The sequence below is a fragment of the Pelodiscus sinensis genome, chromosome 4, assembly GCF_049634645.1.
Source record: "Pelodiscus sinensis isolate JC-2024 chromosome 4, ASM4963464v1, whole genome shotgun sequence".
Taxonomy (NCBI): domain Eukaryota; kingdom Metazoa; phylum Chordata; order Testudines; family Trionychidae; genus Pelodiscus; species Pelodiscus sinensis.
In genome coordinates, this window is record NC_134714.1 from 92,099,548 (window position 1) to 92,112,606 (window position 13,059).

At 42.1% G+C, this 13,059-nt stretch overlaps 1 protein-coding gene across 5 annotated transcripts in view; it reads left to right on the top strand.

Annotated features, from left to right (window-relative positions):
• GAS2 (growth arrest specific 2) overlaps positions 1 to 8,777 on the top strand; it is a 167,217-nt gene extending 158,440 nt beyond the window's left edge. For all 5 annotated transcript variants that reach the window (XM_006111497.3, XM_006111496.4, XM_075927752.1 and 2 more), the window contains one exon: positions 4,827 to 8,777. In XM_006111497.3, coding sequence (XP_006111559.1) covers positions 4,827 to 5,045 — 219 coding nt within the window. In that variant the 3' untranslated portion in view covers positions 5,046 to 8,777. The remainder of the gene's footprint in view (positions 1 to 4,826) is intronic.
• Positions 8,778 to 13,059: the final 4,282 nt, after the last annotated feature.

A 13,059-nucleotide genomic window follows, 5' to 3' on the forward strand; every position in this document is an offset into this window, starting at 1 on the left:
CAGTTACGCTAATCACATTGGTTTAACTCAGTAACATTACTCTGTCTTTAAATCAGTGTTGTTTTTCTGGATTAACATGAGCAAAAATCTGTCCCTTAAACTTCTTAAATTTCAGGTTTTGTTCAAAATATTATGGAACAATGTTGGCCATTTTAGTTGGTATCCATTCAGTATTTCTTTCATAGTCATGCTGGGAATTTTCATTTGCTCATTTTCCTGTTTTGATTAGTAGGCATTATCAAAGCTATTAAACATAGCAATAGTTACCCATGATTTCTAAAAAGCTATTTCCTTATGGGAATGTATAAAGAAAATCTGTTGAAAAGTGCCCAATACAAAACTAGATGGAAAAATATTGGCAGAAATTACTGATCCCCAGTGATGAAGTATAAATAAACATTCAATATGATATTGCATTAAAGATACCTAAAAATTCAACTTGCATGCATTCTCTTGAATGTAGGTTAGTGTAATAATTTTTAAAGCAGGGTACTTTACAATAGTAAATCCAACTGGTATTTTAATTTTTCATGGACTGCTGAAAACACATGATTTTTTAGAAACACATAATACCACAAATACTTAAAACAGATGGAGCTCTTGGAGTTAGTCCAGACCTATGCTGGTGTATTTTGATTTCAAATGTTGACTTACACATCTCCTAGATGATTCCTGATCATGGAAACTTAAGAAAAGCATAGAAATTTAAGAGATTTTGCATGGAAATGTATTTATATTAAAGAACTCATAATATTTGAATATTAAGGTCAAGCAAATATTAAAAAAATGACAACTTTTCATTCACAGTTTTAAATGAATTCTCATTGATAGCATTTTTACTCTTTTGGGTTTTCATTTCATGAATATTCTAAAATTATATTACTGACAATAATATTTACAGAAAATGATATTTTTAATCTAGAATTTAAAGTATTTGCACACTGCAAATCTAACTTTAACATTTTGTGTTTAACTAAATGACATGTGTCCAGTCAAAGCAATGTGAATTTGGGACAGTGAATATTCCTGTGAAAAGTGAATTATCTGAGAGTTATCCACAGGCAGAAACATATTTGCATAATGTATTATACAGTATATATTATAAAACTATTTTTAAATTAATTTGAATAAGAAAAAATCACAGCAATAATGATCTGTTGATACGCAATTTACAAACAGTAAAAGATCTAAATTCATTTAAAAACCTTGTTTCTTTTCAATAATTTACCCATCCTCTAATTAATTTTTAGCATTTCCCATCCCAAAGTTTTTTACAAAATTATGCTATGCTCCTGCTGCACATAGACAAACCCTCATGACTTTAAAGAGCTTCCCTGCGTTCACTGAAGCATGTTGGGCGTTGCTTAAATGCCTCACATTGTAGGACTGGGCCTTAGCGGTCCAATCCTACAAACACAAGCACAGTATAGTCTTACTGTTTTAGCAATCATATACCAACAATGGACAAGGATAATTTCCTCAACCATTGGAATGCAGCCACCTGTGGGGTAAAATGCTGCAGCTGATTAGCAATGCACTAGGAATTTCCACTACTGAATTATATTAAACATTTAATACAGTTGCTACAGAAATGCAGTCCTTTCATGATGCATTCTTATCCTCCTCCCTCCCTCTCCCACTAAAGAAGTGTCAACAGCATTTGTCTCCTTGCCTATATAAAAATTGATGATTCTAGACATCTGTGGTAGTTGTAGTGCTAAGTACATTTCAAAATGGGATATTTAGTGCTAAACTATGGCAAATGCGAGTTGTGCCCTCTTATGACAAGAATTAATTTGATTATTTGGCCCAAATTCAGCTGAGGTAAGTTGAAGTGGCTGTGATCTTCATTCTAGAATCTAGAGCCATATACACCCACGAGTAGTTGCTTTCCCTGCTGCACAACCTTCCATCTTTTCAGTGTATAAATTGCATAACTTCTGAATATCAGATAGTTGCAAATAACTCTACCCTGTCACTAGGCCCCCAGCACTTTATGACCAGTGTACGCCTAATGACATTAGTTATGTCACCACTAAATATGACCTGGAGGCTTCCAACTTACTTCTGGCTGAATTTTGCTGATTTTGGTTTCTAGGGCCTGATACAACTCTAATTAAAGTAACTGAGATTCCTTCCTTTTGGCTCTAATGGGATTGGGATTAAAGTCACAGTGTGTAATTTCTCCCCACCTTCCAAAGTGCATATTTAAATATGGCTGAAATATAGTATCAAGAAAAATATACTGGGCCAAATCCTCCACTCTTGTAAACCATCATAGCACTATTTATTGAGTTACATTTACATGAGTTAAGGGTATAGCCTAATATCTCTTCAGTAAACCCTGAGGCTCTCTATACTTGAGTTTCTGTGACACACACATCCATTTTTAGTATATATTCACTGTCGTTCCAAAGTCTTGTGTAATGGCAGCTCAGTCCACATGATTCGTATTGCAAATGTTTCTCCATACATTTATTTCATGTTGCCTCTTGAGATTATATTAATGTATACTGCAGAGGTATAATTTATATATTCCTTTGTGATACTGTTGCCTGTTAAGGATGTTTTCTCATATTTCTACTACAGGTTGGACCTCCCTGGTCTGGCACCCTCGGGACCTACTGGTGCCAGATGAGTGATTTTGCCAGACCAGAGGAGGTCATTTCTGACCCCTCTGCTGCTGTGCCCCTCCCCTGGTACCCGCCCACCACCCCACAGGGCTTGCCAACTTCCCAGAGCAGCTCACCTGGAACGTGTGCTGGGCTTCCCGGCCCCTCCCTTCCACTCAGCTGAGCCATGCAGCTGGCTACCCAGCACCTGTCCTCCACCCCCGCAGCATGGCAGCGTCCCGCCCTCCCTCCCCCAGCGTCCTAGTTCAGCAGCACACCAGGCTTCTGCTCCTCCCTACTCCCAGCAGTCCAAATGGGACATATGCCAGGCTCCCACCCCCATAACCACAGCCCAGCTCTCCCCTCCCCCTTCAGCAAGCCAGGTTCCCACCCCTCCACCCCACCCTGCCTCCCCCCACAGCGCGTTGTGTCTTTCTGCTCTTGGAACATGTTGTTAGACCAAAGAGTCCCGGTTTATAGAGGTGCAACCTGTATACCACTGACTTCAAATTCAGCTGGTAGCAATATGAAAATTCCTGCATGTCAACACTGAAGTCTGACTAATAAGCTTTACACTTGCTGGATCTTGCTGGATCCAAATTCTTACTGTTTCTGAAGTTCTCATCCAACAGAGTCTGATCAACTATAATGTCTCACACAACAAATTAATAAGAGGTTGAGCTGTAATATGCAGGACAAAGATTGTGTTTTGTTTGTTTTGCAGGAGAATGCAGTGTGATATTTCATGTATTTCATGTTTTATCAAATTGCCAGCTTCTGGGCTCAGTGATACTAGTATAATTTGAAGCCAGAAGAGTTACTCTGGTGTAAATGAGATAACAATACAAGAATATATAATTAGTATTGGAATTTTCTATGGCACAATATTGGGCAAAACATTGCATGCCTTTGGGAGGCGACAAAACGTCCCTTATTGTTCTTGCGCCTAGGGGCCACTGGGACTTGCCAGCTAGCTGGTGTGTACAACTCTAGCCCTATTGGGGGTGCCAAGACTCAGGGCTTCCAAGAATCTGGCCCATAGGTTCCCCACCTTTTGCATATCAAGAAAAAAATACTTTTAATAAATAGAATTGCAACATTCCACAATGTGATACTTGATTGCAATACTATATCACAGGCCATGCGCACACACGATAATAATAATAATAATTAATAATAATTAATAATAAATAATACATTGAGCTAGAGAGTACAGCTGATGCATACTTGCCTCTTATGAAAATAAGGGATATGCATACTTACCTCTCATGGATATAAGAGATTGATAACTTAGCATTAGAATCAGACATGATGCAGATAGGCAGTTTTCATGTTTCTCAGTACACCTCTGTTAATGGGTGTCCTAACAGGCAACAGCCGTATTTTTTTTTAATGTCTAAGGGTCTCCTAAACACAGATTGCAAGCATAACGCATAGTGTGGTTACTTTGGAACCAACAGGGATGCTAATTAGTAATAATTATTATAATACCTCTGGACCTTCATTTGTATTTTCACTTGAAATTTATTTCTGAAATCAGAAATCTCCATGACTGTTTCGGGCTACTGTCATTATTTTAGATATCCTTCATTTTACACCCACCGTACTTTATTCTTTCTCTCTGTTACTACTGTACACGATGCTAAATCATGTCACTGACGCTAAAGGAAGCTTCATTTTATTCATTTATTATTCTTTTATTAAAGAAATTAACTCCACCTCTCATTTAACAATTTTGGGCATAGATTATTTTCAATGTCAACTCTTTCTAGAATTAGTTTCCCTTTTCCATAATGAACCAGAAGCCAGTTTTTACAACATGAAAAGCTGTATCATTCCTAAATATGATTGCAACAAATCCAGGTAAAAACATCTAGTTTTACTAAGGAGCTTATCCTTAAACATCTAAAGAACAACATCACCCCCTGGAGTATGGCAAGAACATAAAGTGAACGTTTTTTAAGAATGCTAAAATCTGACTGAGTTCTGCATGTCCTTACATGCAATTTCTTTTCTGTCTCCCCTGTTTGCTTTTTTTTTCCTTTTCATTATCTTGTGGTGCAACCCAGAAGCAACTGCCTCTTCCCATTTTTGTTGTAAAACAGGCTGCTAATGATCTAACTTGTAATTATAGTAAACACAACATGTTCAAACAGAAATGTGATTTTCAGCTCATGGTAGCCCTTCAAGATTTTATCTTTTCTGCAATTTCAGATGCTGCATAACAAACATGTGATGGTTCGTGTAGGAGGAGGATGGGAGACTTTTGCAGGGTACTTGCTGAAACATGACCCATGCCGAATAATACAGATCTCTCGGGTGGATGGGAAAACCTCTCCAATCCAGAGCAAGTCTCCGACCATCAAGGACATGAATCCAGACAATTACCTGGTTGTTTCTGCCCACTACAAAACCAAGAAGGAGATTAAGTGAAATTAATTTCTCAATTGATTGGGACTTTATATATGTAGGTCCAAATTATCTTTTTGAGTGTAGTAAATTTAGTTCATGCTTTGAAAGGACTTCAGAAAATTTAACAGAATGAAAATGACAATCTGTTTTGAAGATCTTTGAACTGTAGAACTATTTATTTCTAGTACTGTACCTTTTATAGCAAATTATCCTTGATAGGTTAATTACTACAATCAGATAAGAAATAGACATATATATTTTTAGCCAAATCATTACTCTTAAATATGTGAATGTATACTTAGAATGATTTGAAGGATGTGGTTCATGTTAAAGGGGAAAATGCAGTACAGTATATTTGTATGAAAAACCCGTAACATTGAGTCCATGACTGTTATTTAGGTTAGTTGGAAAAAAATATATGCAGGTTGAGTATGCAGATATATGCAGATGAAAGCTGTTTGCTGACTCTTTCTCCCAACAAACTAAAGCCAAACTGGACTATTTTTATAAGTTACAAGTTTCTCTTAAACAATATTTAAAAAAAAAAAAAAAGATTATTGCCTAAATAGGCCACTTTAAAAGTGTGTATATCCTTAAGCTACTGTGAGAGAGCCAACTTTAAGATCCAAATACAAAGGTATTTAGGCACCAATGCCCCAGATTCGGCCACCTAAATCCCAGATTTAGGTACCGCTGCAATCCACAAAACCCACTTGGCTGCCACCTAATACTTTGAGTGCCTAAACTCAATTTTGGTTACAAAAGTTCTCTAGGCACCTAAGCTCCCGCCTCCAGACAGGCACACAATCTCATGTTAGGTATCTGGATGCCTATCTCAATCCCCAGCAAGTCCTCAAATCAGGCTAAGATGGGCATTCCTCTGCTTAACTTACCACATGCCTACCAGATCACATGCTCCACCTGCTGAGGAAGTGGTGACAGTGCCACTTTCTCCCTTAAAACCCAGCAAGTAGAGTATTCACCTGGGATCTGGGAGACCCGTGTTCAGTTGAGCCCTTCTGCCTTTTGGGGAAAGAGGATTTTTGAAGCAGGGTCTCCCACAACTCAGGTGAGTGCCCTAACCACTAGGGGATGTTCTGATGTGTGACTCCCTCAAACTCTCCGGTTCAAGCTGTTCCACTTTGGAAAAAAATAAGTCATTGGACCCCATCTCCCAAGGGAGTGCCCCCATTTCTAGGTTAATTGCAAGGTTAGCTCTCTGGCCAATGGTTGAGTCTTTATACAAGATGGAACAGCTTCAACAGGAGAAACTGAGGAAGTTGTACATCAGGCTATCCCCTAGCTCAATGGGTAGAGTATGCCTTCCCCCCCCCAACAAAAAAGTATGGAGCCCACTGCTCAAATCCCTTCTTGCCATCATACAGAAGGGGGCTTTAAATGCAGCTCTCCCATATACGAGTAAATGATCGAATCTCTGGCTAAAAGTTATAAGGTGGGCAGGTCCCCACCTGTGTCAATGTTTGTTGTAAGAAATGGCCTCCGTGCCTGATTCCTGGAACTCTGCTCTGAATCACAAGCAGAGACAGGACTTCTCAAGCTTGGACTTAAGTGCCTAACTGTAGAGGAGAGGGGCTTACTACACATCTCACTTCTCAGCATCTCCTTCATTTAGGAGCTGTTTTTTGTGAATCCCATTCTTAGGTGCCTAACTCTCTCTATGCCTTTTGTAGGGACCCTATGCACCTAACTCAGGATTTGTGGAATTCAGTGCTTTGTCTAAGGGTACGTCTAGACTACATGCCTCTGTCGCCAGAGGCATGTAGATTAGGCTACCCGGCATAGTAAAATGAAGCGTCGATTTAAATAATCGCCGCTTCATTTAAATTTACATGGCTGCCGCGCTGAGCCGACAAACAGCTAATCAGCTGTTTGTCGGCTCAGCGCGATAGTCTGGATGCGCGGGTGTCGACATCAAAGGTATTTGTCGACCACCCAGGTAAACCTCCTGGGATCAGCTGTTTGTCGGCTCAGCGCGGCAGCCATGTAAATTTAAATAAAGAGGCGATTATTTAAATCGCCGCTTCATTTTACTACGTCGGGTAGCCTAATCTACATGCCTCTGGCGACAGAGGCATGTAGTCTAGACGTACCCTAAGTGCTTAAGAGTTAGTCTTTGCAATGCTGAGCATTGAAATGCCTAAGTTCCTTTGTAGATCCAGGCCTGAATCCACCTGCTCCCTCCATGGCCCAGGGTATGCCAACACTGCAGAGGTGTTTTGGAAAAGGACATTTTTCCAAAAAAACTTCAATTACGTCCACGCTGCAATCATGTTCTTCCGAAAGAAAATGGAAAGAACAGAGGGGCTTTTCCAAAATTGGTAATCCTCATTCTATGAGCAAGAAGCCTATTTCCAAAAGAGCTCTTTTGGGAAAAGGCATGTGTGGACAGGGAAGAGGGAGTTCTTTCAAAAGAAAAGGAAAAAGCACAGGTGCCCTGGTGGCCATTCTGTCCATAGTAATCACAGCTGAAATGTGAGAGAGCATCCATTCAGTGTGGATGCTATGTTTCGAAAAAACCAGATAGCTTTTTTGATGTGCTTTGACAGTGTGGATGCTCTCTTTGGGAAGAAGTTTTGTCAGAAGATCTCTTCTGGAAAAGCTTCTTCCGGAAGAAGCCTGCAGTCTAGATGTAGCCTGAATGATGGAAGGATTTAAAGAAGCTACAGGGAAGAGTGAGGCTTGCTCCCTCTACTATCAGTAGAAATGGTTGACTGCACTAGGGCTTGTACTCTACAATGCACAAAGGGATGTAGTGATGGCAGTGCAGACTGGGTGTGCATGGGAACTCAGGTTTAACTCTGTTGGTCAGGAGCATGAAAAATCCACACAGCGGAGGGGTGCTTTTAAATTGACTTCATTCCCCATGTAAACGGTGTTAGCCCATCAGAAGAATCCGCCTCGGCAGCAGAGGTAGGGTATGTCTATACTACGAGTTTTCTCGGTAAAAAGTATGCAAATGAGGGACTCATTTGCATGAGTCGTGATTTCATTTGCATGTTTTCTGCCAATCTGATTTTGTGCTCGGGTTTTTGCGCAAATACAAGCAGTGTGGATGTTTTCTTTTTGCGCAAAACCCCCTTTTCCCACAAGATTGTTATATCTCCTTTTTTGGGGCTTAAGAATTTTGCACACAAAACAACCATCCACACTGCTTGTTTTTGTGCAAAAACCCCAGTGCAAAAACAGATCAGCAGAAAATATGCAAGTGAAATTGCAACTCAAGCAAATTAGTCTCTCATTTGCATATTTTTTGCCGAGAAAACTCGTGTCAACGTAGACATAGTGTCTACACTGAAGTGCTATAGCGACACAGGGGCAACGGCCGAGCTGTGATGCAGTAGCGTTTTTCAGTGTAGATAAGCTGAGTCATGTTTCCCTTGTGGCAGTTGACCTTCATTCAGCCTTTTACTTGGGTCTGACTGAAAGGTACGGCCTAGCCCTACTTTTCTTCAATGATTTGGGTCAAATATGAAAAGTTCCATTGCCCACTGTTTAGAGCAAATCAGATTTTTATAAATCATTCACATGCCTCTAAAATATATATAGGGATTGCGTGTGGGAGGGTATATATTTTTTTGCTACTTTTCCTTGTTTATATTTAATGACTTCTGTGCCTTGTAACTTCCTAGAAAAATAATTTGATAGGGTTATCTGAATGGCTATAAATTTGAGCAGAAATCAGTTGTTTCCTTAGCAACAAAATAAACAGAAACTTTTTTTAAATACTCAAAAGGTTTTTTAAGTCTCATTTATTGTTTGCAACATCTGATGCCTCACTGCAATTACACAAAAAATGCAATGTACACAAAGAAAGCAAGCTACATAATGTATACGACTGCTATGTGTGGCCTAAATGTGAACAGTGAAGATCAGGGTCTAAAAAATTATGCACATGGTAATTTTCAGCCAACAACAAAAACAAGATATCAATTCTATTGAAAATCCCATGAAAGGAACTTTTTCTCATTTTTAGGATGGGGGAGAAGTTGATTTTTTTTTAAAACCAGAATTTTTTAAAGTGCAATCAATGTTTTCTGTTACTTGTCACCTTACATTTCAAATTGGAATCCCTAATTATGAGTCTGATCCCATTTCCATTAAAAATCAATGGCCAAATGTCCATTGACTTGAACTGGGCAGGGTCAAGTCCCCAAATGCACTCTGAGTGAAACCCTGCCCTTATTAAAAACAATAATATTTTACCAGTAACTTAAATGGATCCAGGATTATCACCTCTGTCCATATGTGTCTACTAAATGCAGACAAAACACATCTGCTTAATTACTTACATTTAGAAATGATAACTTGTAAAGTAAGTTGCATGTGATTTATTTTTAAGAATTCTTTTGAGAGTAAATATTTGCATTAGCATTAAATCCTTATTTGGTAGGTAATAAGCTAGTTATCTTCAGTAAGGGCCTACTTTGAAAGGAATCAAACTACTGTGGCCCTTTTGTCTTTCTTTAAAAAATAAATAGTCTGTAAGGATATGTCTACAATAACATACCTGTGGCTGGCCCATGTCAGCTGACTTGGGCTCACAGGGCTTGGACTACAAGACTACAAAATCACTATGTAGACTAGGGATGTTAAATATTGGTTAATTGAATAGTGGAGTAACCTCATGAATTCTTATCAGTTAGTCGACTATTCTATAGTCTCCCGGGGGGCGGGGCCAGCAGCCTGTGCGCTCTGGCCTCACTCCTGAGGAGCCCCGTGCCACTCTGCACTGCTGCCAATGTATCCAAGGCAGAAGCCTGGGGTGCCAGGCAGGAGTTGGTCTGTGAAGAGAGCCAGTTTAAAAACCAGCTCCCGCCTGGTCCCCTCACAGACCAGCTGCCTGTTGCCATGTGCTGTTGCCTCTGATAAAGAGGCAGCAGCGCGGGGTGGCAGCAGCCCCTTATCTGGGGGGGACATGTCTGAGCTTCTGGACCTGGCATGAGCCGGAGCTGAGCTGGGCTGCTGGCCAGCCTACTAAAAAATTTACTAGCATGGATGGGGGAGGGGGAGGGAAATGAATGTAGTCTATAGCATTAACCTATAAGCTTTTGCTTGTCGGTTAATTGGTTATTCAACTATACTATTACATCCCTAATATAGACATTCAGTTTCTGCAGCTGGAGGCTGGGCTCTGGATCTGATCTCTCTCCCCCCTCCTTTGCTGTGCAGGGTCCTACAACCTGGGTTCTAGCCTGAGGCAGAACAGCCACACCGCAATCTTATAGCCCCACAGCCTGAGCCCCGTGAGCCCAAGTCAACTGGCACAGGCCAGCTGCAGGTGTTCTGTTGCAGTACAGACTTGCATGGCATTGCAGGATTCAGTCAATAGACAGCTTAAGCTGCTCATTGTTCATTTAAAAAAATCTTTCTTCTGTCCGGTTAATTGCTGGTTATTTTGGGACATGCAGTAATAATCATAAGAGGATTTTTTCTAGATTGGGTTCTTTGCGTTTATTACACTTTTAATAAATGTCACAATCTTCATGACAGAGCAGAGCCCCAGGCCTCAATTATGGAAGTGTCGTAGAAGAGTCGCATAAGATGCATTTTGCATCTGTAGGCTCCAGCTATTCTTGGCTGCCAGAACAGCCTCTTCTAATTATAGAGAGACAAGGCAGGTGAGGTAATACCTGTCAGTGGACCAGCGTCGGCTGGTGAGAAAGACATGTTTACGAGGCAACAGAAGTTGATCCAATAAAAAAATATTACTTCCCCCACCCAACTGTAATATCCTGGCTACAACTCGACATCTCCTCACTATAGACAGCAGGGCAGAGGTTAGAGTAGCATGGAGGTGGCTTATGCTGGAGTAGAATCAGCCCCTATATTTGAGAGCCAGGGAGGTGGCATAAAGTCATTTTACATGTTCCCACGCCTTGTGCAGTTCAGTTGGATGTGTGAATTGAGCCAGTTGGGGTGTCACACAGCACACCACAAATCAAACTGAGTGTCTGTGAAAGTTTTAGTCCTGAAAAATAAGAAACCAAACTCCTACAACTGGGGGTGGGGGAGTAATAAAACTCCCAGAGTATGTTCAAGCAAGATTGATAGGCAAACTGTTTACCATGGGACAAAAATCAGCAACTACACTGAGGCAGGACTGCACCAAGCTAAACCACTCAGCTCTTTATGTTATAAAGCAGCTAGTGGACAAATACCAGCCTGTGAGATGGATCCATTCTACCAGGGTTAGTCCCTGGCGCCCTGCACCTTATTTATCTGCACCTCCACAGTTATAGGGGATCGCAGATCCCATTGGCCATGGATTGCCATTCTGGGCCAATGGGAGCTGTGATCACCCATTCCTGTGGAGATGCAGGTAAATATAGTGGCTGCAGCCCACCAGGAGTTAACCCTGATAATCCACCGCCATGTTATTGCCCACTCCTGCTATAAAGGCACTTGCAAAATGCCTGCTTGTAGTGAGGCAGTGACCCTGCTCCAGGTGAATCGAGTGTGAAACTTCAGCCCCGGGGGGAAGGCTGGAGCTGTGGCAAGTAGCAGCCAATTAGGGCCAAGCTGGGGCAGCATAAATATGGGCTGCTATGCTCAGACCCTCACAACTGTTCCAGCTGTGGAGCTGGAAGGACCTGGCTTCTGGTACGCTAGAGAGTGTAGCTGAGACTGAGCAATTCTGGGGAAAGGCTGGCAGAGTTGGAACGCTCTAGCCTGACCCAACTTCCCGACTGTAGGCCTGATACAGGGGCCTGAAGGGGCCTAGAGAGGCAGCCAAGGCAGGTGAACACAACAGGTCCACGACCATTGCTAATGACGAATGGCTATTTCAGATGGAAGTTTGCCCCTGGGGCAGGGGATAGACAAAGACTGGCAGTGGGTTACTGTGGCAAGGTGGGTATAGGGGATTGGGACACCCTAAGATGGGAGGACCCCAGAATGTGGGATCACTGCTGTGGGACAGTACCACGAGGAAAGGGCACCATGGGCCAGCAGGGACATAGGGCCTGAACTAGCACAGAAGACAGGTAACTGAGGCTGGGACACTGGCCAACAGAAGGTGCTGGAAGAGTTAAAGAGACCAGCAGGAGGTCCCATGGCGGTGAGTCATGACCCCACTATGCTGCTATAGACAGTTCCAGAATGATTGGAAAGCAGGGATGGGACACCACGTATAGTGAGTGGGCTGCACGAGTGGCCCTCCACCTCAGTGAGCTGTAGCAGCCTGCAGCCTGTTGTGGTTTCCCCTGTGGCCTGTGCACCCCCTCTCTGTCCACTTCCCCCACATGCCTCTTGCATAGTGGGGCACAGAAACCCTGCACTTCCTACTCCTCCCTCCCTGCAGTTTTGGAGCAACGTGAATCCACTGATTTGCATTCCGCCCTCACTTCTCCTCCTCCCTCCCAGAGCTTGAACGGCTGGTTCATGGCATCCCCGCTGTGTGGAGAGGGGGAGGAGAAGGGATGGAGCGCAGGCACTTGGCGATGCACTTGTGAGAAACCACATCCATACAAAGGTTTCTTGGAGGAGGATGTTAGTGCCTGCAGGATATGGAGGGAGGCAAACTCAGATGAGGGTGCAAGGAGAGGGTCATGTAGAGGGCAGAGATGGAAGCACTCTATTCTAAGGCACAGAAAGGGGTTGCACCCAGTAGATGGCATCCCAGTATCTTCTGTTACCCATCAGGTTCTCCAAAAACCAGTCCCTTTGTAGCATGAGCGTTTATCTGCTTTCTGGCACAATCAGTCCCTGAAACCATTACTCATGTACTAAAGCTCCAAACCTTTAGAATTCAGCAGCTGTTCAATGTGGAGGCTCTGGGGCTAGGCTCAGTCCTTCAGGCCACCAGATTTTCTGCCTCTGGCGGTGGAATAAATTGGCAGTTCAGTCCTCTGTTTTGCTCTGCAGAGAGAAGATGAGCACAGTAATATTGTTTACTGGACTAACTTCTACCGAGAGACACACGGTTTTAAAACTTTACTTTTATTTTCACACTGTTGCTACTTCCTTGCCTAGACTGAATAACTAGCAGCGTGGTGATTTCCACTACCTGGATCTG